The 24739-nt window shown below is 51.9% G+C and overlaps 1 protein-coding gene across 3 annotated transcripts in view; it reads left to right on the top strand.

Annotated features, from left to right (window-relative positions):
- Window positions 1–12706: 12706 nt before the first annotated feature.
- TBX15 (T-box 15) overlaps window positions 12707–24739 on the top strand; it is a 90889-nt gene continuing 78856 nt past the window's right edge. For 2 of the 3 annotated variants that reach the window (XM_023761232.1, XM_006097465.3), the window contains exon 1: window positions 12709–13018. In XM_023761232.1, the coding sequence (XP_023617000.1) occupies window positions 12814–13018 (205 nt within the window). In that variant the 5' untranslated portion in view covers window positions 12709–12813. Of the gene's footprint in view, window positions 13019–24739 lie in introns of all 3 variants that reach the window. The other variant, XM_014463241.2, reaches the window with a different exon arrangement.

Raw genomic sequence — 24739 nt, 5'->3', positions numbered from 1 at the left:
TGCGCCGCCCCCTGCACCTGCCTGGCTCAGGTGAGATGCCCGGCGCGGGCCTCGAGAGCGCGGCGCCCCCTCCAGCCGCCGGGGCCGCGACCTCGTGCCACGGGCGGGAGAAGGGAGAGCGAGGAGGGGGGATCACCCCGAATGTGTAGGTGGCCCGGGGAAAGGCTCCTCACTTGGTTGCTCTGGGACCTCGGACCAGGCGAGGCCGTTTTAGGGATCTAGGTTTTCTTATGGAGAAAGGAGAACAAGCACACGTTGTCCGGCTCAGGGGGGTGACAGCTCTCGTCTGGGAGAGCCCCGCGGGCGGCTGGGGGGGACGCGGAATCCGGGGAGGAAACAGGCGCCCTCGCTGCCCCATTAACCCTTCCTGCCCGGGCGAGAAAACCTGAAATGAAAACCATCAGGAAGGGCCACGCGGGGACAACTCAGATCAAGTGCAATGGAAGTGACTTGACGCGAGCACTGGGTCTTTCCAGGAAAAGAAATACCGCCGCGGGCAGGGAGAAGCCGGTCTCCTGGCTTCAGCCCCCTCCTCCGGGCCCGCCCCAAAGCGCGCAGGGAGCCCAGCAGGGACGTGGCGGTCCCTGACGCTCCCGGCTCCGGAGGTGGCGGCCGCCAGGCTACGTGACAACCTCCGGGCGAGAGTGATGGGCGGCCGGCCCCTCCCCGGGACTCAGCCCAACCTGGATTCACGTCTTTGGCCGCAAAAACTCTAAACCTGGCGAATGAGCGGCGCTCCCCTCGCGGCTGCGGGCGCTGGCGCCCCGGCCCCTCTCCGAGCTCTCGGCTTGGCGCCTGCCAGCCCCAAACTCTGCTCAACGAAGCGCGTGGGGGCCCCGGGGGCGCCGGCCTCAGCCGCCAGGCCTGCAGAGCCGCCGGCGGGCTGTCACCCTAAACCAGATCCGTCTCCCGGAGCCTCGCTACCCAACGCCTGGAAAGCCTGGGGCTGACCCGGGTCCCCCGAATCATCGGAATCCTAGCCTAGTCCCCAGTCCTGCGGGCGGAGAAGGGACCTGGCAGCCTGGGCGCAGCGGGGGCTGGCAGGGAGCCTCAGGCAGGCACCTGAGGAAGAGCATAGCGACTTGGTGGCGTCTCCGCGGGTTGTTTGGGCATTTGGTGACTTGACGGTCCTGTCCTTTCCGCGCACCACGCCCCCCCCCTCCCCCGCACCGTCCAAAGTCAGGGTCTCGGCAGGAGCCTCAGGCTCGGGCCTAGCGCGGCCGCCTAGAGGTCAGGCCAGGTGGCCCTGCGCGCACACTGAGGCTCTCCCCCACCACGCCCCCCGCGAAGCTGGAGGGAGAGAGAATTTAAAATCCACGGGCTAAAACGCGCTCTGAGAACACTTTGAAGTCGGGTAACTGTGACTGCGCCACTCTCCCCCTCTCCTCCCCCATCTCCCGCTCGGCCAGATGCACCAGAAAGCGGCACTTTGATCTTGCAAAGCAGCAATTTATATTTCTTTAAATTTTTTTTCTGTAAAAAGATGATTGGACCGGGGAGAAAATAATGTAATTCCGCGGACGCGGGGCTGAGGAGACGCTTTCTGGGCCGGACCCAGGGTGGGCCGGGGGCGCCAGGCACATCTGTTCGCCCGGGTTTGCGGCACATTCCTCCTCGCTAGGCTTTTTCTTCGCCTTCCCTGGCGGATCGTCCTCGTGATTTACCCCAGGCAGGAAGCTGGGCATTATCTGTGCCTGACCTAGAGATGCTGGGAGGTGTGTGTGTGTGGGGGGGCGGGGGGTGCAGTAGGAAAAGCTAAGACTGAGGCTCCACGTTGGGTGAATTGGAAGACAGGGGAGGAGGAGCTCAGAGAGAAAAACCACCTCCCGCCTTCAAGTGGAGAACTCGCTACCCCCCCCCCCCGCCCCCCTCCAGGAAAGGGGAGAGGGCAGCTGCAGACTGGGTGGGGGAGGGCGATATCCACCCGTTCCCATCGGTCTTTGCAGCCAGGGGACTTACTGAAATAAAACCCACCGGTAACCTTTCCCAGCATTTGGACTAATAACCTCAAATTGGATTAAAATTTGGGAGAATATTAAACTCCTAGAGCGCCAAACTCCAGACTTTCCACCAACTCCTCCCACCCTCACACCCAGCTGAAAGGCCCTCCCTCCTCTGCCTGGGCGCCCTGGCCCAACTCCCGCCCCACCGGGCCTGATCCGAGTCTGATTCCCTGAGGTCCTCAGCCCTTTCTCCTCAGAACTACGCTCTCTTTTCTCTTCCCTTTCCTCTCCCCAGACCCGGGGGTCCTGTCCAACACCTCAGTGCTTGAGCAAGTGGTGCAGGAGACTCGCCCATCCCTGCCCTTCAGTCTGCAGGTCTGCAGGCTGGTCCGTCCAGGCCGTTGGGGTCTTTCTCTGCAGGAGTTGGTTTGTGCTAAGAACCCTTAGCTGAGGGCTGCAAACTCTAGGCGGTGGGCCACGGGGGGCTCTTCCTGCTCAGAAGACCCATTCCAGGCCTCCTCCCTAAACCTCTGCTCTGACTCACCCCAATCCTACTGTGGGAAGATGGTTCAGAGTGGGGGCCCTGATTTTACACCCAGACCAGGAGTGGGGCTGGGTTTCAGGAATTGAAACAGTCCTAGCCTCTTTTCTTCTATTTTTCTTTCTCTTGGTTTTCTTTTCTATTTTTTAATTTTCCCTTTCTTTTCTTTACTTCTTCCTTAACATTTGTCCTTTTCTTCCTCCCTTCCTTTCCCTCTTATATTTCCCTAGCCCTTACTTTCTCCAGCCTAGAGAGGGACTCGGTGGTCTTCCCAGCACGCCCTTTCCTCTTCTTTCCTAACACACCTCTCCCCACAGCCTTCCCCAAAAGACGCTTGCAAGCTCAACTTCCAATTATAACACGTAAGTCAGGAAAAGCAGATGGAAAGACAGCAAGCGGATGTCCAGGGCAGGTAGGATGAAGACGTGGTCAGCTGGCTGGGTGGAAAAATGCATCTGTGGCACCGAGGGGGAGGGACATGGATGGAGGTTACTAGTGAGAATGTGAGAAAGATCGAGGAGCAGCACTTTGATCCTGGGGCAACACCCCACTGCAGGCGTTTACTGTGGTGTTTGCGCGGAGCAAGTCTGCCAGTGAGACTGGATTTGCCATCAGGGGGAGAGAAGAAAATAGCCCGAGAAGAGAGGCTGTCAACATTCCACTGAGACACCAGCATGGCGAGAAGGGAGAGGGAGGCGGGAATGTCTTCTTCCATTTCATCTCTTCCAGGATCTCTCAGCTCCCTTAGCCCTGCAGCCCCAACTCCCCAGGTCAGTCTTCCTGGGGGTGGGAGGGCTGAGCTAGGCCTGCGACTTGGACGAAGGGAGGAGGCTGCAGCCACCCCTACAGGAAACAGGACCAAACTCAACTTGAGCCTCTCAGAGCCTGAAGGTGGCGTAGGACTTTGTGGGGCATCACTGCCTAGGTGCACCCTTTAAGAAATGGGGACACCGATGACAAGTGTGTGTCTCCTGTGCAGCCCCACTTCCCGGGCTGGCCTGTGGCTTCGCTAGAAGCTCTTCTTGGATCCTGGGACCTCTACTTTACACCCTCTTCCCACCGAATTAAGCCCAAAGTCCCCCCCCCCCCACACACACACACGCACATACACACCAAGCCAAGGTTTTTCTTAGATGCTCCAGTTCTCCCTTCCCCAGGACCTGGGTATTTTTCCTCTCTATCCCCTCTTTTGCAACAAATCTGAGTTTGGAATCTTTAGCTCTTCTGAGGAATAAAAGTAAATGACCCACAGATAGAAATCAGTGCTCCGGTCACAGGACCTGTTTTTTAGTGGCATGTCAAACGGATCCGAGCTGTAGAACTAGGGATTATAACAGAGGAAGGACCTGGGAATCCAGCCCTGTGAATGTGTGTGTGGGTGAAAGAGGCAAGAGGGCAGGAGGGGAACTCAGTGTAAAGACATTGGAGGGCCCTAGGGGGGGCGGGGCAGGCATCCGTGGATGCCGGGAGATGGCCCCCAGGCCTGATCGACACACCCTGCCCTCAGGAAGCTCCGGATCTGAGGGCGGAAATGGTCTGCGAGGCACTGACTACCTTCTGCGACCCCGAGGGCAAAAACCACGGGAGGACAGGTGCTGCCAGCTGACCTGGATGGAATAGCTCAGTTGCCAACCCGCACGTGTTGTGTGGAGGACTGGCAGCTTGGGGAGGGTGGGGGTGGAGAGAAACCAGGAAATATTCGGGAACAGACTGTTTGGGGGTTGAATCAACAATGGTTTGGAGCCCCGGAATAACCGCACTTTACAACGAAGCAGCCCAAGCCGTGAGGGAGGGCCGGGCCGTGGCGAGTCCGAGGGGAGCCGCCGGCTAGAGGCGGGTGCCGCGGAGCCACTGGAGCCCAACGGAGTTTTGCGCCTTGATCTTAGTTGACGGAGCCCCCGTCAGGGAGGACAGTTCCCTCCCCAGAAGCAACCCGTGTGGCTGGTAGCCACACCTTGCCCTGAGGACAGACCATGGAACCGCTACAAATATGCCGCACTCACGCTGGGAACGTCTCCTGCACGTGTGCATTTTACATGTTTTCTCCTGTACTAGACAATTCCATCAGTGCCCTCTCCCCAACTCCAGCCCCTCTGCCAGTCACTTGTAGGCAGAGAGAGTGGGTTTGTGCCTAGAGCGACTGGAGGCATAGGGATGAAGAATTCTGGCTTTAGAGCTGGATGATCTGCATTAAAGAACTGTGAGACCCATATCAAATTCCATAACCCCTCTGTACCTCCGTTTTCTCCTGTGTGAAATGGGGCTGGCAACACTGGTTCTTGGTTCATAGAACTTGAAGTGGGGGGAATGAGTGAGGGCATATAAAGCACTTGGCACAGGGCCTGGCACAGAGTATAGGCTTAATAATATTAGCTCCTCATAAGTGGTGCCAACCAAAGAGAGAGGAGATACAGAATGGTCCTTGGTGGCAGGAGAGGAAGGTTGTGAAAAGAAACACTTATCTTTTCTCTCTCTGATCCTCCTGGAAGCAGGGGCCTCTGGATAGAACCGCCTTCTGCTGTCTTTTGAGATGGGTCAAAAGTTCTCATTTCCAGTGAAGGCAGCCAAGGAAAGCAATATTGGGGGCACATGTCCGTGGTACAGTTCCAGCCCACCGCGGTGCGCCTGCCCCACACCTTCCAGGCCCCTGTGCCGCAGACACCGCTGAGAATTAGGGGAATGGGGATTCACGCATTGTTCTGCCGAGGGAACGCCTTCATTTGCCTGGAGTTGTTGACTGTCCTATGAAGTCCTTGGAAAGTATGTGAAGTTAAGTGAGTATTTTTCCTGATTAGGGATAGAGAGCTTTCCTCGCCCCTGGCTTTCTGGGGTACTTGGCTGTGGGCCAGAGCACAATGCCTCCTGCAGCTGTTTCAGTGAGACCAGTGTGGGGCTGCTCCCTCCCCCCACCTCTTCCGCAGCAGCGGGGCCCTGGAACTCGGGCGATGTGGGCCTCTCCACAGAAACCCAACATATGTCTTTGTTCTGAAAGACCCCGGTCAAGATATAAAGCTGAGATATATATGTTATATAATATTATATAATGGCTTTTTAATATATAAAAATCAATTTCGAGGGCTCATTTGTCCAGCCATCTGGGACTCCCCCCCTCCCCCCGTTAGTAATCTTCCTACCACATTAGTTTTGGTGTCACTGGAAACGCCACACACTTCACCCAAGAGTTCTGGATTCTTTTTCACCCCCTTTCTTTGATTTGGTTTTGCCTCAGAAGGGTCAGAAAGGTGGCCTGTGAATTATGGATTGAAACTAACCAAAAGCCTCCCACAGCCTAGCTCACCTGCCCCTTGCCAGCTCCTCCCTCCCCAGTCCAAGGGCAAGTGACCAGCTACCCTACCCTCCACACACCAAGGATTTATTCCGAAGGCCCTCCTCGGAGCTGCTCGGTGGTTTCCACTCTCCTTGTATAATAGACAATTCGTTTCCACTCGTGGAGAGGGAGCGATTGATCCATAAGGAGGCTGTAAAAATCTACTTATTCTCGTTTGCAGGGAATGGCTTCGGGCTGGGCCAGCTGGCATAGTTCTACCAAGGGCATTTTGCTCGTGGGTGGCCGATTTTTATTAGGGACAAGTGAAATCTAAACACTTCTGGAAAAAAAAAGTCATCACATTAAGGCCCTATGCCTCAAATCATTTGACTTTAGCTGCTGGTCCTCCTGGCGCCCCTGCAGCAGTGCCCTTTCCCCTGCCTAACCCCTCCCAGCCCTTCCCCCGAACCTCAGGTACCCCGTTTAGGTGCCAGCTGGCTGTGTTAGACTTTGGGGCCTGGCTCTTCCTCCCCGCTGACCCCCAGAAACTTTAGATAATCCTTTCTCTCAAAACCAAAGAACTCTTAACCTTGTTCACCCGAGCACCTGCGAACCCAGCAGGAAGGGGGAGATGGAGTCTCAATTAATGCAAAAGCACAGGCATTAGTTTGTTAGGGGACAAACTTGGAGGACCTGGGACTCCGCGTGTCAAAGGAACGGAAAAGAATGCTCTGCCTAGATCGAGATGTCTGGGTCCAGGGGTTTGGCTTTTTGGCTGGTGGCCTGCTGGCTGGAGGGTGGAAGGGGCTACATATGCTTAAAAACAAAAGGACACCAACCCCTGCTCGCTGCTCCTGCTTGGTGCCAGTATTTCTCGCTGTCCCATCTGCCAGTCCCTGTTGGGTCTCCAGGGCTTTGGAGGACAACCTGGTCTCCCTCAGGCACTGGATGGCTCTCCCAAGGGATGAGGTCTCAAAGCTGGGGGCTTAGCATATTTCCTGTCTTTTGTCACCTAAGAGACCCTGACCTCACAGGTAGCTCTGTGCAGATGAAGGAGAGGAGGTTGGGGGACAGCCACATGGATTAAGTTTCAGGGGGCCAGGGAGAGCCCCAGGGAGCTGAGGAGTCGGGGAGATAGGAAGCAGGCTGCGGAATTCATTCGTGTACATTTCTGCAGGCTTTGGGCAGGTTGAGTGTGTGGCCAGGGTGCTTCCCCATATGCTTGTGTGCACCCAGGCGTGTGTTGTTTCACTGTGCATGTTTGATTCTAGAGAGGTATGTGTGTGTACACAAGTGTAGCTGTACATGGTGTGTACATGCACGGGTGTGCAGCTGGATGGATATAACCATGGCTTTGTGCAGTCGGCAAAAATACATGCTGAACCCTGTGCTTACAATCTTACTGTACAAGTACGTAGTAGTTACTGATGTACGCACTTTTATTTCGGGAGGTGGGCACTTTGGTGGCTTCAAAAATCCGCTGACTTTGGGTTGAGTTGCCTGGGGCTGCCAAGCAACCCTGAGTTCCTGAGGGTGTGGAATGTTACCTTCCAGCCCAGCCAAACTGGCAAAGGGGAGGGGCGGAGGGCCTTCCTGGAAGCCCCCTCGCCTGGAGCCCAGGGCGACCTTTGCGCAGCATCTGGGTGTCCAGAGCCAGGCTCCTCCCTTGCGCTCAGTGGGCTCAGCGCAGGCTGGAGGTTTCGCTTCCTGCGAAAGCTGGCAGGGCCGGGCTGGCAGGGCTGGAGCTGGCTCCCAGCGGGGCAGGCGGACACTGAAGGCCAAGGTCAGTCTGCCGGGTGGCAAGATTTGCCCAGGGGAGAGCAGCGGGGCCAGGGGGAACAGGATTTCCTTGCCTGCCGGCTGCACAGGCCCCCTTTGTGGAGGGCCCAGCTCCTGCGCAGACCCAAGTCAGCGAACAATAGCGCAATGTTGCTGCCCGCCGGGCCAGGCTCTCCCGGTTACACTGCGGCCCGCCGAAGGCGAGGAAACCGGGTGGCGCTTTTTTATAGTCGCAAATATAAAATTGGGGCTTTCTCCCCTTTCGCTGCCCCCTACTCCAACGCCGATAGAAAGCAGATAAATTTATGAAGGGCGAGCTAAGAGAATAATTACAGAGTGAAGGCCGTTAAATTTTATTTCCAGTCCCAAAGGCAAAACCTGCGATTTTATTGCAAACATCTGGAAGGACCGAGAGGAGGGCACGCTGCTGGTTTAAAATAAAAACAAAAGATTTTATTTCGCAAAAACAAAAAAACATCATTAATGACCCTTTTGCCCCCACGGACTTTTATTTTTGAAAAGTGTGAGGGGGTAGTTGAATAGTCAACGACTCACGGACTCGTAGCTCCCCGCGACTGGAGATGCCATCTACAAAAGTGGGCCTGTTCCATCTCTGCATGACTGGCACTGGGCAGATGTTTCCAGAAATCGGCTCCCGCTGGAGTCCACCTAAAGGCTCCAGGACAGTTAAGCCACCCCATAACTGGGTGCCAATTTGGGATAAGAAGTGAAAAGTGGGTACTTGGCCTCACATTCCCGGAAGACTCAATTGCAACAATAATAAGATCCCGGGTCTGTCCAGTCTCCCACCCATTATCTTGCCTGCTTTGCTTGCTTATAAAGTATTTAAGGCCCCTTCCCCCTGCCAACAGGGAGACTGAGGCACAAGCCATTAAGTGACTTACCTAAGGTCACAGTGTAGAGCTGAATGGGACCTGGCTGCTAGGCTCTGCTTGTCTTGGAGTCGCATGGTTCCCTCCCACACCATAGTCCTCTCAATGTTTTATACCTGCCCAGTCAGGCCGAATTCATTGTAATTCCCAAGCTCCCTGCCCACGTGTTTAAGGGCAGCCTAACATGGCCCGCTGGCCAACTATTTTAAACTTTGTTTTCAATTACTCACTCAAAACTGCAAAAGCACAGTGTCTGGTGGCTCACCTTGAGGCATTAGCAGTGGTGGTATTTCGGGGGGATGTTTAGTGTGGAGAGAAATACAAAGCAAGGACAGGCATGCGGGGGGGGGGGGGGTTCGGGCTCCAGACTCTTGTCCCTATGCTGTAGAATCCTGTCGGGGTTTCTTTGAAAACATTTCAAAGTATTGGGACAGTGCCCGTTTTAGGTGAGCACTGTGCTGTCCTCCCTTTCTTGGTTTTCCTCCTATCAGGCTAGTCCTGGCTATCTATCCATGGGGTGCCGGAGTTCATCTTCCCCTCACCCCTCCCAGAACCTCCCCTAGATTTTTCAGAATGATTATCCTCTTTGGGGCCCTGCAGGGGGTAGGGTGGGGCATCCTGCTTGGTCCTTGTCAATGAGCTTCAGGCCTGAAATAGACCTGAACTGGATTCACCACCTACAGACTCTACTCAGGGCCCTAAATTGGAGCCTGTGGTTGGGAAACTCGAGGATTGCCTTGGGACATAGCCTCATACATGGGGGGCTCCACTCTTATTCCTAAGAGTTAAAGGAGTGAGCAACTTGGATAACCAGAGGAGAATCTGAAAGCCCTTTGATGCAATTCGTGGAAGGAAAATGCATCCATTACTCCCAGATTTTTACATGTAATCCCCCAACCCTCTTTTTCTTCTCCCCAATCACATAAATGTACACACCTAAGTCACAGACATTAAACCATCCTGCTTAATCTTTCTCCAGACCCTTCCCCATCAGCACAGGTCACACGCCGAGGGGTGCATGCCCCTGGGAAAAAACTTAGATTGACCCCTATCGTCACAAAAAGAAAATGTCCCTGCCCCTTCCATTTACCTAGAGCAGTGGTTCTCAACCTTCCTAATGCCACGACCCTTTAATACAGTTCCTCATGTTGTGGTGACCCCCAACCATAAAATTATTTTCGTTGCTACCTCATAACTGTAATTTTGCTACTGTTATGAATCATAATGTAAATAACTGACATGCAGGATGTATTTTCATTGTTACAAATTGAACATAATTAAAGCATAGTGATTAATCACAAAAACAATATGTAATTATATATGTGTTTTCCGATGGTCTTAGGCGACCCCTGTGAAAGGGTCGTTCGACCCCCAAAGGGGTCGAGACCCACAGGTTGGCGACCCACAGGTTGAGAACCACTGACCTAGAGGCAAACTCCTCTTTTCTTGATTGTTCCGAACCAGCCTGGCTTCATTACCATCTGATTTGTTTTCATGGCCTAACCTACTTTTAAGGACATGAGTGTATAGAGAATGGGGTGGGACAACCTATGTAACCTGAAGGATGCAGGGGCTCTTTCTGAACACTCTCTGCTGAGCGAATGGTTTGGGGGTGAGGTGCTAACGCCTGCCCTTGAAGGCTTTGCTCACTTCTCTAGGTATGTCTCTGGGACATGTGTCTATGGACACCTACATTGAGCAGGCCTCTGGACCTGTATGGAGGTGTGTGGATAACCCAAAATTCCTCTTTTTGAGAAGCTTTTACAGCCTCAGGGAGAGTGTGTGGCCTATGGTGCACCTACTTCTTAATTAAAATCAGGTCTGTGTGAGAAGGCCAAGGCAAGAGGCTGCCAGAGGGAGGAGATGTGAGGTACAGATGACGGGAGAACACAGGCCAGCCCTATGGCTACCCCACTGGGCCTGGTTCCACTGGGCAGTGGTGACACCAGAATGTGGAACCCAAAGAGAGGTCGGAGCCTCAGGGGAACATAACTGAGAGCTCTGGGACTGTGTCGTCTCACTGAATCCCAGGGGTGGTGAATGCTCTGTCACTTTAGGCAGCAGCTCCTGGAAGCAATGCCAGGTGGTGACTGAAGCGGGAGACACTGTGCCTAGCCACCCCAGCTCCTGGGGAGTTTGCTAGGCAGCGTGGCGGGAGACACTGAGGGGTTCAGCACCCAGCTTCTGCATCCCAGGGTTTTTAGAGAGCAAGTCAGAAATGCAGGCTCCTGGAAGGCCCAGGAGGCCAAGCCTGGCTGAATCACACTCATCCAGTGGCTTTTCCATTATTCTTTCTGCATGTGCTGCCCTGTTGGCTGATTCTCATCTGAGCTGAGGGGGCTCTGAAAGTAGCCTGTTTTGCTCTCCTTCGAAAAGGCCCAAGTACATTCACGACACTAGGTTGTTCAGGACACCAGCTCCAGAGCACTTCCAAATACAATAGCAAGGACTAGAGTTCCCCAGCCCCTCCGCAGTCAGGAGGGGAATGTGCTTTTCAGAGGATTTACAAGCCCCCCCTTCTCACCCAAGGGTGGGAGGATCAATGGGCACTCCTTCCAGGAGGGCCGATGACACGTCTGGGCCCCTCTGCCCTAGGCCTGCGTGTTCAGACCCTGCTCAAGGCCTGGCTGTCGGCATGACTAGTCTGCTGGGCCTGGAGATCCGTTATTCTCACACCAGGGAGCTGACTCTTTCCTGCCCCTTCTTGGGGGGCATAGAAGTGTCTCCACAGGGCTTTGGCACGGGAACATCAGGCTGTGGCGAGGTCATCCTCTGGGAAACCCGAGACCCTTTTCCAGGTTGGTAAGATCAACTTCTGGCCCCTGTGAATTTGCTCTGCGCTGGCCTGGGCTCGGGGTTTCCCTGTAGCCCTTGACCAGTAGCGCAACCTAGGAAGGGGTGTGGGAAATCAGAATAGCCTGAAGAATTGGACTTTAAGTTCCTTAGAAATCCCTAGCGACCGCACTGCCCTGAAATATTTTTTTTTTTTTGGTAAGGGTGGTGGGAGGATCAGCGGGGCGGGGAGAGCCGTGATCCCGAATGATCGGATTTGAAGGGAATTTTGAAAAAGTTCCTTCTCCGCTGTCCAAGTTCCCGGGCTGCACTCGTCCAGCCCCTCTCCGTGGGTTCTCCAGAACGAGCGCCCTGAGCGGGCGCAGCCCGGCTCAGCGTCCCGCGCCGAAGGCAAGAGGAGCCTTTGTTGCGTGCGGGCCCAGTCGGGATCCTCTGCAGAGCGCGCGGTAAGCCTGGCGCCCCAGCCGGCCTCCTGCTTTCAGGGGCCTACCTCTCTCTCTCCAACAGGTAGAGATAGAAGGAGGAAGCGGTCCTTAGATTTTCAACGAGATTCTGGATAGTCAAGGGGGGTTATAATTTGTTTCTTTCGTTTTGCGTTCACCAGCGTTGTTTAGAAGTAGTTCAATCGGGAAATAAGAACCTGTGTCGAAATCCTTAGGAACCAGCGAATCTGAAAGGATCTAGGCCCTAGATTCTAGGGGCAAGCGCGAGATTATCAGAGTCATTTTCTGGCGTTTTGGTCAGGTTGACATTTTGAGCCCCCAAATTCCAGATCTGTAATGAAAATGACTCCGGGCTTGCAGCATCTTTGAAACCTAGCAGATTTGGGAGGAAAAGGTACGCATTGGGGGCTGGCAGGAGTTTGTCACAGCACAAATCTGACCTCGACCTTCAGCTCCCCTTTTCCCCCCAGGAGGAAGCCACGAGACACCGGGAAGCCAGGAGTTAAAGTCAGCCCTGGAGCATCTCAGGGACAGCGGGCGCTGAGCCCTGGCCCGAGCCTCAGTCTCTCCCCTCTGCTCATTGGCCCGCGCTCTCAGGGTTTCTCCTGTTCCCTCCTCGCCATTGGTCGGGGGCTGGCTTTCCCCCCCTACACAGTCTTTCTCTTCCTCCCCCCTCCCTCTCCCTCGCCCCAAGGACAGGAGCGCACAGCCTGCCCCCAGCTCCTCGGGAAGGGAGGAATTTAGAAAAAAAGTTTCCCAGAAGTTTGGATCAGAGGAAGGACGGGAAGACCGAGAGAGGAAGAGGGAGAGGGAGGAGAGAAAGGGAGAGGGAGGAGAGAGAGAGAATAAAAAAAAGATGAAGTCCAGTCTACACAGCCTGTGAGCGCCTGCCCGGGTGGGTGGGAAGCAGGACACGGGCGCTCATGCTGCGAGCGGGCGGCGCTCCGGGCGCTCGTGCGTAGCCGCTGGGGCAGCTAGGGGCGCCGGTCCCAGCCGGCGGCGGAAGGAGGGGGAGGGCACAGGGGGCGGGTGCCAAGTACCCGCGGAGCTGCCGCCTCTCCCGGGCCCGGCCCGGCGGGCGCTCGGAGCGTGAGGGCGCGGGCTGCTCCCTCAGTAGCGGGGGCGAGCGGGGGCCAGGGTGCGGGCGGCTAAGATGAGTGAAAGGAGAAGATCTGCAGTCGCCCTGAGCTCGCGAGCACATGCCTTCTCCGTTGAAGCCTTGATCGGCTCAAATAAAAAACGGAAACTGCGAGACTGGGAGGAGAAGGGGCTGGACCTGTCCATGGAGGCGCTGAGCCCCGCGGGCCCACTCGGAGACGCGGAGGACGCGGCCGCACACGGCCTGGAGCCTCACCCGGGTGAGTGCGTAGGGCCAGACCGCGGGAGGCGGGCGGCCAGCCGGCGGGCCGAGTGGTGAGGAGGGAGGCCCTGGCCGCGGCCGCCCTGCCCTGTTCCAACGCGGCTTTCTGTTTCTTTGCACAAATGCCTTGAGCCTGCCCCCAATTCGCCGGAACCAACTTGGGAGAACTGGCCTAAGCCTTGCATTTCGTCGCCAACGTCAAGCAAGGAGGCCTCCTTGCTCGCATCCCCTTCTCCTCCGGGAGCGGAGCGCAGCGTTCCTGGTGCCCGCAGCTACGGGGCTTGCAGGGCCCGGGGGTGAGGAGGGGTGCCGATGGCCGGCAACGACGGGAAAGGAGCGGGGCTGAGACTAACTTCTGAGAGCGCGGAGGTCTTGGCCCGACATCCCCTCTTAGGGAAGTGCCCCGTTTATCCCATTTAGCTTTCAACCTCGGCCCTCGCCCTCCTCATTCCCCCACCAATTTTTCTAGGGCTTAAGTTGTCGAATTTCCCCTCCTCCAGTGACAAGGGAGCACAGTCATATTTCTACTTCGTTGACTTTTACCGAAAGAGGAATGTTAGGCCCCTTACCCTGCGCCCTGGGTCACTCTTCAGGGTCCGTATCTCCGTGTATTGGAGGGCATCGGTGCGATTGATTTGTATCTCGGATCCATATGCACACATCGCGTATAACACAGGGAGGAGGTCGATGTCAGTATTTAACACAATGGGGGGTGGGATGGGGTGGGGGAGACGACTTAACGTTTTGTATTAAGTGCCAAGATTTCAACTGTGCAAAACAGTCGGGGGGAACAGCTGTTGTCAGAGGAATTTTGTGCGCGTCGGGGGGAACAGCTGTTGTCAGAGGAATTTTGTGCGCGCACGCACACACGCACACACACACACCCGCTTGCAGCTGGGTTAGCGACTTCAGAAACTTTCCAGCCAGGACTTCTAAAACTATTCTGGAGGTGCTCCTGACCAGCTAACGCTGGGAAGTGAACCTGGGTAGCGCACAGGCCAGCGCGGGGGCGGGAGGGGGGGGGGAGGAGGAGGCGGTGGCCTGCATAGGGATGGGGGAGGCCTTCGGCCCAGGAACTTGGGGGCTGGAAAACTGGCCGACCCAAGGAGGGACAGCTGTCGCTTACATTTTCTCTTTCGGCAGTGACAGTTCAATTTCCATGCTCCCGGGGCTAATAATAACGCGATTAGCGGGTGACCTGCAGAGACAGAGTTTTATGAATTCTCCGTGTTCTTGTGGCCCGTTATGGTATTTGGGTTTAGTGTTGGGGAATTATTTTTATTAGTCGATGAAAAGAAAATTAAAAGGAGATTTATTTCATCCGCTCAAGTTTCCCCCTGTATCTGGATGAGGGTGCCTGCCTACGCGGATAACTGAGTGGGCAATCCAGAAAGAAATGCGCCGCTAATGTGTTTCCCATCTCTGGCCAGACTCTATTTCCTCACCACATTTATTTGTTGTCAATATCTCGCTTGGGCCTTCACACAGTTTAGTGGAAGTTCTTTCAGGCCTTATGACAATGGACGATTTGGGGGGTGGGTTTACTTTACTTTCCCAACGGTGGCAAAGGCCCACCTTACTTAATTGCGTGTGGCAGACGCCCTTTCCCGGGTACTTTTCTCTGGGGAGCAGGCCAGGTCCCCAGGAGCCGGCCTCAAGTCACATGTTAAAAAAAGACCAACATGCAGGGTCATAATCAGAGACTCAGCAGGAAATTTTCTTTCTTCCAGTCTTCTCAGCCATAAGCCAGGAGAAAATAGTGAGAGCATGGGCACGGAGATGCCAGTCCAGGGCCATGGACGCAGGGACCTGGTATCCAGAATGCTGTTCCCTCGCTGGAGCTGGATGGGAGTAGGTGGTGAGGACCCCACACCGAACTTTACATAACAGAGTTCAGTGGATCCGTTCTCATTACCTTTATCATTTTTTTTAAAAAGAAAAAAATAGGGCCTTTGGCTTAAAACAAAACGAAATATGTCTGTGGGGCAAAGGTCCGGGAGGAGGAAGAAACCGGAAACCAGAGCGCTCTCGGGCTTTCTGCCGAGTGAGCGGGCCTACCGGCGGGGCCTGGGCACATTGAGGGCTGAGGGGACTCCAACTTGGAGATCTCGAAACCCTTAGAAATCTCCAACGTGGATAGTGGCCGAGGTTTTCGCAGCAACCGGACGGAGGAGAAAAGATCTCAGAAAAAGGGCGCGGTGGCGTGGAGACTCAGCAGTCAGGGGAGCAGAGGAGGCTGAGCTGTGGGCTCCGGTGCGCTGGGATGGTAGCAGAAGGCAGGGCCAGGGCTTGGGGTCCCTTGCAGGTCTTTTTTTTTCTTTTTTGTCTCTAATTCAGCGCCCTAACAGTCGAACCCACAGGACCTCATTTAAAAGTGTGAGTTTGGTGGTGGAGGTGAGAGATGTGGCCCTTGTGATTCCATTGTGCCCAGGGCCATGCCTCGGTCCAACTGGGCCTCACAATTCTGTTTTACCTCTCTTTTCCTAATTAGGACCGAGGGGAGGGGGTTTGGACCTGGAACAGAAAACAAACAAACAAACAAAAAACTACAAGAAAAACAAAACTGCCACGGGGCTGGGGAAGGATTAAACGCTGGATCGCACGCGCGCGCGCACACATACAGGACAATGACTTAGCGCAATTGTATTTGTCAATCTCTCCATCCCCTCTCTTTGACTGATAATCATTCTCTCCTGCCCTCCCTGTCCGAGCCTCAAAAACCCGGGAACCTCAGGCAACCCACGGAGCAGATTTAATGTTTCACTTTTATCCAAAGACGTGGCCTTTGCTTTTTTGCAGCCCGTTTTTCTTTCTGTGTCCGGACAGAGCTGGCTTTAGTTGGCGCCGAGCGCCGGCAGCCCGAGGCGCCAACCTGCGGCAGCGGGGGACCAGCCCGGCCTGCGCACTGTAGGCGCTCACACATCAGAGGGCACACAGTATGCATTTCAAAAATTTCCACCGAGCCTGTTGGTCCCGAGAACTCCTTGAGGCCTCAGGGCTTTGGAGAAGGGCCTGCGAGGTGCTTTCAATATTACATCGGGGCCAGCACTCCGCGTCTTTTGGAGAAGCCGCCAGGCCTTGGCCGCTGCGATCTGGGGAGAGTCTCAAAACCCATCTTGGAGGAGCGTGACTCAGAGCCTGCTCGCCCCCCTTATGCTGCCCCCCCCCCCCATGGCAACGGAGGAAACTTCTCCAGGAACAGCTGCTGGGGCTCCATGGCCTTGGAAGTATATTCCAGGCACGTGGCGGCGCCAACGGCGCTCTTACCGCAACCCCGGCTCCCCTGTTTGAGTTTGGGCCTTTCCCGCCCAAATCCATAGCCAAGTGTGCTGAGGCCCGGTTTCCCGCGGAGCGAAATAATTTAAACCTTCTGCGGGGGCATTTCCCGCCACAGAGCCTGCAGACTTGAGTCCTGGCGGTCTTAGGAGGTGGCGAAACATGCGGGTGGGCACACAGAACCGCACGCGCGGGTAGGTCGGCTCTTCGCGCATTTGCACACACGACAGGCGCCCGCGCTCGCTTTCTCCCACGAACCCGTCTACACAACCCTAGTGAACCAGACAAGAAAAGCCCTCGCAGTGCCCCAGAGCATTTTATTCTCTGGAATTATCAACTGGCCCCGAGAATTACTAGTAATATGCCAGTTTATGGCTTGTTTGCTCAGAGTAGAGCTCCAATATTTTAATTCTGACACCACCCCTCTACCTACCCCCAACCCCCAATAGGGAAACACTGACCCTTTACTGCCATTTAAGTAAGGGACAGAAAGCGATCAGCGAAAAGTCGGGAGCCAGTGGGGAGAATGTGCTTAAGCGGGAAAGCACCAGCCAGGTCCAGCTGGGACCGCAGTGCAAGGCTGCGCAGCGCGCGAGGTGAGCCGCGCAAGGGTCTGCCTGGTGTACAGTCCCCCGATGGTGCGTGTGCCCCCCGGCCCACGTAGGCCTCAGGGGTGCCCGGCCTGCGCCCCCAACGTGCCCAAGGCTCCTCCTGCTTGGTCCAATAAGCGGCCTTTCTCGGTGGCTGTCCCTTTGGTAAGTAACCTTGCGTGAAGGGAAATGGGGGGTGGGTAGGCAAGATCTGAATTCTTCTTAGGTGAGGATGGTGGTTTGCTTGGGATGATGGCCAAATAATTTTTTCGTGCGCCCGTGGGATGGTGGCTAAATCAGATGCCCTCTGGCTGTGTGGGCCCTGGAGGACACATCCCAGTGGCTTGCAGGCGTGGGGAGGGTTATGAAGACGGCCTGTGTAACAGTGCGGCCCTGGCGCAGTGGCACAATAGAAGTCACTAGGAAGAAAGAGATAATTCTAACTTCTTCCATCCCACAGATGGAGCAAACTGTGGGAGACCGGTGGGGAGGACAGGGAATGGGGAGAACCTTGGTGCCCAGAATTTGGACTGCAATGGAAAGAAGGTGGTGTGTGCTATGGTTTGCACCACCTTAGGTCCCCGTTCCCCCAGCGGTGTTCAGAAATCCGTGTGATGGGTGTGAGGTTAACAAGGGAGTGTGTGTGTGTGTGGGGGGGAAGTGTTCTGATTCTTGGCCGGGGCAGCCCCTGGCCCCCCACTGACACCCACCTGGCCCCTGGGAGACCGGTCCAAGAGCACAAGCCTAATAAGCAACAAATGCTGTCCTGGACAGAGCAGCCCTCAGGCTAGGGACGCAGTGATTCTGAATTTGTGACTCCACGGCCCACCCAACACTATTTCTCATTAAACATTTTTTTGGGGGGGTTCAGAGTTGGCCACTTTGGGTTTCCTGATTTTATAGAAAAAACTCCCAGAAAGAAAAGTTCACGAGGTGACGCTCATGCAGACGGAAGGGGGACTTCAATTTTTTACAGTGGAGTTTGGAGTGAAATTATACTGACACGTACCCACTGTTGTTTTCCTGCCCCCCATATCAATTACTTCAAATAGTATCATAAACGTTTTTAATTATTAAATTGGTTTAACGCCTCTTTAGTTAGCACACCCGGCACATGAGTGAGTGAAGAATGGTTTGAGATGCCTGACCTGGGAGCCAAAACTAAATGATGGGGACTGCTGGTTCGTATCCCTTACCGATTTGTATAATTTCCTTTGCGTGTGTGGACTAGAGTTTAATGGAAGCAAGTCCCTCATTATTAATCCTTCATATTAGGCCACAAGGAGAGAGGGACAAGTACGTTTTGGCTTCGAAGACTGAAACATTTTGTTCATCCAAGCCTCTCCAAGGGCATTGCTAGCATTATTGAGTGAAATATTCCAGGTCTGTCACAATCATTCTCTCTGTTGCCAACAATATATTAAGGAGATGAGAACCCTTTTTGAGATCCTGATCATGGACTCTGTTAAAAATTTATTTCTCGTACTAGGGAGGAAAATGATTGCAGCACTTCTTAAATCTAAGTTCCTTCTCTAGGTGACTGTAGGGTTGTTGTTTTGTGTGTGTGTGTGTGTGTGTGTGTGTGTGTGTGTTTAAGAGCAAGGCTGAATTGTGCATATTCCACAGGGATAAAGAGCAGACTGGCATTTCACTTTCTGGAAATACAAACATCCATCCAATGATTATTCTGGGGTGTAGCTGGTTATTGCTTTCTTAGCCCCAAAAGACGAAGGCGTTCAGCAGGAGAGAATATTTAAGTGGTTTTTGAGTTTTGACCTTTTGGGGATACTTTTCCACAGAGAAAAGTAGGGAACTGGTGGAATGTGGACTCTTCCCCCCTTCTTTCTCTCTTCCATGTGGTTTATTTTTGTTTTGCTTTTCCTGGTTTCTAGTGAGCTTTGAATTTTATATGTGCATGACTGGGATACTCAGGGGTCTGCACTGGGAAGGGCAATTAGCAAATTTATAAATTAGGGTCTGTTTACACTGCTTTGGGCAAGGATAATCATTAGTTAATTTAAGTGAGGCCCTGGCTCTAAGTGTCAGGGTGGAAAATGAGACTCAGTAGGGAGGACCGGAGGTGAAATGGGAAGAGGTGGGGAATTCAAGCGACTGGTGACGACAAATCAACATTTATTCATTGCCATTAATGGCCTCACTTTAAGGGAGGACATTTTGCTGAGTACAAACTGATGAGCTTTTGATACCAGAGTGAAAATAGGTCTTGAAATCATACATACGAATATAAAGTGTATTAAAGCGTCTATACACAAATGTAATTGTTTATGCACAAATTTATGTGGGAATACCAAGTTCTGAATGGGACATAGATAATATTTCAGAGAAAAGAAACTGCTGTGTGTGTGTGTGTGTGTGTGTGTGTGTGTGTTTGGAGCCAGTTTAAAAAATTGGGAACACATAAAATTTGGAGGCCAAAAATTTTTGTCATTTCTAGACATCCTTTGACAATTCAAGGAAATCCCAAATTTGAAAATTCCAGTTATTAGGAGAAAACAAGACTCATACAGATGCAATTTAAAAGAACAGGGTGAGTGGGAGTTTTCCTACCTTCATTTGGCATTTAATTTTGTGTAGAATGCCATCATCATTTCGGATGCATTCTGCTGAGCAATTAACTCACTGAGAGAAACTTGCATAATAATAATAATGGCTAATAGAAGTAACCAGTAAAACATTGTGATTCGGGGAAAATAATTTTAGAACGTAGGTGACATATGCAAAAATATAGTTGCTGAGGCTCTAATGGGCTGTTTCCAAATTGTCACACACTTTAGCGGATTAAAAAAACAACCCCCTAATTCTGGATTGCACACGTAATAGCCTAATATAGTCTCCTTTTAAAAACCAACATACTAGAAATAACATTAGAGCTCCCTCAAAGGGATGACTAGAGGTCATTACCATACACCCAGCCTGCCTTGGAGTTTTAGCGCCTAGTTCACCGGGTAAATCGAAATTCTTATTCTATTCGGAACTCCTGCTGCCAGTGTATTGCCAAAGCGGGGGCTTGCGGAAAGCAGTTAGCCCCCCTTTTTCTTCGTCCCCCACCTACTTCCCCTCACCTCGACATCCTGTTCCCTTCCCCCAACCTCCTATGCACACATTGAAAATGATTGAAAACACCTATATTTTCCCCCACTCTCAAAAAAGCGTCAGTGACATTTCACCGAGAAGAAGGAATCCGGATTATTACATCGTGTCCCGCGAAACCGTGCTGGGGACAGCGGGTAGCGCTGGGGACAGCGGGTAGCTCAGGGGACCTTCACGAGTCAGGGCGCCCGGCTGCCCGCGCCGGGTCTGGCGGCGGGAGTGGTGGCCAGCCTTGGTGCGCACTGGCCCCGCGCTCCTGCCCCGCACAAAGGAATGGTGGGTGCCTTTCTCAGCCTGGAGAAATGCGGGGACACAGGGGTAATCGGCAAGGCCTTGGCCCCCATTCCCCCTTCCCCAAAAAAAGATCAGGGGAAAAACCCTCCAAGCAACCAAACACCAAGCGGAACCCGCGGGCCCTACACCTCGCGCCGGAGGGGAGTTTGAATTTTTTGCTTTCATCAGGCTGAACAAATTTTCGAGGAATCAGATGGACTTCAAACATTAGCAATTAGGAACCAAGAATCCCTCGGCCGAAGAACTTTTAATCCCTAACCATTTCCAAATGGGTAATTCTAGGGTCAGTAAATATCCTAGCCGGCGTTAGAAAGGGAAGTCGCAGAGGTTCCCCGGGTGCTTAGGATCCGGAGAGGCAGCGGTGTCCCCGCCCAGAGACCCGCATCGCCGGCCGAGACAAAGGGACAGCAAACAGTTGCCCTCCATGTTCTTATGGAGATGAAAAACAATGAAGTAATTCACTTCTTAAAAAAAAGGAATAAAGGAAAAGAAAGAAAGAAAAAAAGAAAAAGAAAGAGAAAGAAACCACTCAACCTTGAGAGGAGATTGAGAAATGGCTAGTTCTGGAAGAAGCAGGGGGGACTGGCTGAACATTAGCAGAGAGGGAAGTCCAGCCTCGAGGCATCCTTGCTTCAAAAAGTCAGTCAACATCAGAATTGTAACCTAGGGGTTAGGGGACTTGGGTGGCTCAGGGCTTCTAAGAAGTACTTGATTTTCACAGTGGGGAGGGTCAGGCGTTTGTGCCAATAAGCGACTGTGAACACTGCAGAGTTTTCTCTGGGTTTGACAAAACTTCCTTAACTCAGAAGCCTAATAATTTGATTTCTTTCTTTCTTTCTTTTTTTTGGCAGTGAGCTAGGGAAGGGCTGTATATAGGAGCCATACATCTATGAACAATTTAGAAAAAGAAGGTTTGGTTAGAAAACAAATAGTGTAAGCAAGCTAACAAAGGAATACTGAATTGTAAAATATTTTGGAAACCGCAATTGCTCATGTGTGTGTATCTATGAGACTTCACTACACTACAAAGCTTTCATATTCTAGATTATATCCATGTATCCTGATAAGAAGAGGGCTAGCCCTGCTTAAATTAGACTTAGATTGTAGCTTAGCCATTGATATTGGAACCAGGGATGTTTGTTTTAAAGGCAGACGTGTAAATGTTGAAAAAAAAAGTTTTAAAGTTGCTGCATAGCCACTGATGGGGCCTCGATGCCTGGTTTGTGAAATGAGGGAGAGCGGCTCAAATGACACCTGAGGCCCCTTCAGCTATAAGAATCCGTGATTCTGTTAATTTCTTAAAAAACTACCATTTTCTTCTAATGCGCCTTGGCCATCACTTGGCTCATCTTTACTTTGTTGCAATGAGGAAAGCTTTGCTGCGGTTGTAGAAAGTAACAGTGCAGCAATACAAAGCCAAAAAAAAAAAAAAAAAGGATTTTTACAGCTAGAATTAAGAGCTTTCATAAAGCTCTTGAAAAGTTTTTAGATTAATATCACATGTTCAGAAGTCCTGGATCGGTGATTCCGAGTCCTTTGTGTTTAATGTAACCTGTTGTTGCTTGTGTGAACGCCCAGGACCTTCTTGCCAAAAGAATTCCATGGCATTTGTGAATTTAAAGGAAATGTGCGTTATTTTATGCCCTCACCATTTTTGTGTGCCATTCCCAAAAAAGGCTGGAAAAATTCTGTGGATTTGAAAAGTGAAGACTGAGAAAAGCAACTTCATCACTGGTAAATTGAATTGGTGGTATCCCCCCCCCCCCCGCCCCCGCAAAAAAAATCAGTTGCCCCTCATTACTATTGGAGCCTAATGGAAAGCCCTCATAACTATTTTCCATGTCTAGTCTGCTAAGCCGAGACCTTGATCTGGCAGAGAGTGAGAATGCTAAAAGGATGACTTAGTAACAGGCAAAACGCTTGTCAACAAGATAGATCAGAAGACAGCTTAGCATTCAAGACCTCTATTCATAGCTGCTGAACTTGAAGGCAGGGTCAGACAGAAAAACTGGGCCCAGCACTCACCTAGGAGGATTTCTCATGTTTTTATCTTGTGGGACTTCATTTCCTCACTGACTTCTACAGCTGGGCTTCAAACCCCAGTGACAGCTCCCCACTCTCAGTGGATGCCCCCCCTTCTCCGCAGCCCACACCCCTGTGCAGGACCCTGTCAGCACGGAGCTTGTGGAATGACTGGTCGTCCAATCTCTCTACTGCCCTATGAACTGCTGTGGGCAAGGACCTTGTCTCATTGCTTTTGTATCTCCCGAGCCTAGCACAAGTGGCTGGTACAGAGCAAACACTTAGTAAATAATGAAAATATAAGGATAATACAACAAAAACAATGTGCCAACAAAAACAATGATAACTAGTAACATATATTGAACACAATGTGCCAGCCAGTGTACTGTTATATGTATATATAATGCTAATTGTATATAGTGTTGTTATATATACTAGTATGTATATATATTCAGAATGTGTATCTACACATATAACATATATCCTAAATACTAATATGTAACAATTATATATTTCAAATAATATGTAATTCCATATATTTATATATATATATAATATACTACATATCATTACTTATATATAATACATAAAATTCCAAGACACTCTAATGAGATAGATACTCTTATCATTTCTGTTTGGCACGATGCATGAAGGAGTGATATAGGATAGTGGTTCAGGCTCAGGTTCTTGGGGTTAGACTGCTTGTGTCTGAGTCTGGGTTCTAACACGTGCTAGTTGTATGACCTTGAGCAAGTTTCTAAATCTCTCCCAAGCCCAGTTTCTGCATCTGTGAAATTGTACTAGTAAACGTATTCATCAAAACATGGTCGTGAGGATTCAATGAGATAATGTACATGAAGGAACAAAGGATTGCGCACCGTGCCTATTATTCCGACACAGTCGAATCGACACTGATTACTTACCTCAGTGACTAACCTGGGTAAGAAGCTGTTGCAGATTTCATGTCTAGTGGCACCGTCCATTCCTCCAGTCGTTTGCTTTCAAGGAGATGTTGGACTGTGAGTGGGATCACACCTGGTGTATAGCCTATGGTTAGAAACAGAACACAGAATCTGAGCACACGTGCTAATCAGGTGAAATAGGACGTTGAGAGCTGCTGCTATTCAGGGTTTCACTGAGGCAAAAAGCCAGTACCTGAGGGAGCACCTGAAGGAGGAAGAGAGGGCTCCCAAGGGTGGGGATCGGCCTCTGATATAAGGTAGGAAGAGGGGGTGGGCAGAGGGTGGGGCTGGGGAGCCCCAGCTTTACCAGCTCCCCAACTTGGCTCTAGCAGAAGGCAGAAGGGCCTTTCTGAATGCAGGGAAGTAAAATAACACACCCATGTTTCTCTGTGAAACATGGGATTTCTACCTGAAGCCCAGAAATCCCCAAAAGGTTAGGTTTAGGAAATAATGAAGATTCATTTGTATAAGGCCTTATGGACCCTAGGATTCTGGGCAAGATGAGCCAGTTGTATCAATTAGTTGGGGCTACAGTAAAGGATATGTAGGTGTTGCATGGTTCAGTTTCTTGTTGTTGTTTTTTTCCTAAGTGTACAGAAAACCTCTAACTAAGCCGACTGATTAGCTGGGAAGAAGAGGTTGGGAAGTCTTTTTAGGGAAACAGCAGAAGCCCCAGCCATCGCGTTAGAATTCACATCTGGCCACACAGTTTTGTACAGTTTTCTTCCAGAAAACAGAAGCTTGGATTTGATCATTTACTATTTTAAAAATAATAAAACCAGTTACACCCTAGATTTTGTTTAAATTGATCTCTCCATTTGGCAGTGGAGGGCGAAGGTGCATTCCCAGGGGGAGAGGAACAGAGGAGGGGTCCTATCGAGGCCTCCCCCATTCAGGGAGCCCAGGGCACGTCATCACAGTGCTCAGCCCCTGCCTGACCATCCAGAGGAGCAGGGAGCTGCTCGGCATTGGCTGGAATCCAGGCCTCAGTGTTCAAAACAGCCTCTCTGCTCCCTACTTTATTTTCAGGACAGATGTTTCTATACCTCCCCAGCATCATCTTATCTCAGAGTGCCCACAATGCCATCCAAAAGAACTTTGATGGATTGAGGGTGCATGCTGTACCAGGCACCGCACTGATGTTTTTATTCACATTCTCTCATTGCATCCCCCCAATAGTCCTCAAAGCAAGGTCATTGTTTCCTCATTTTACAGAGGAGGAAATTGAGGCTCAAACAGATTAAATAATTTGCCCACAGACGCACAGCTCCAATCCACTTGAAGTGGACTGGCCAGAATTTAAACTCCAGAGTCAATGTCCTTAACCACTAGACTATATTGCCTCCCCCTGCAGATGGCTCTTCAGTGCTCCAGGGAGAACTTTGAACTTGTGTAGATGGAACTTTATGCTTGCTGTTCATTCTGCCCTCCCAAACAGAAATTTTTAAGTCATAAATGTGAGAG

The sequence above is a fragment of the Myotis lucifugus genome, unplaced genomic scaffold (assembly GCF_000147115.1).
Source record: "Myotis lucifugus unplaced genomic scaffold, Myoluc2.0 scaffold_203, whole genome shotgun sequence".
In the NCBI taxonomy this organism is placed as follows: Eukaryota; Metazoa; Chordata; class Mammalia; order Chiroptera; family Vespertilionidae; genus Myotis; species Myotis lucifugus.
Note: the sequence above shows the minus strand (reverse complement) of the source record. Positions and strands in the feature narration are given on the sequence as shown.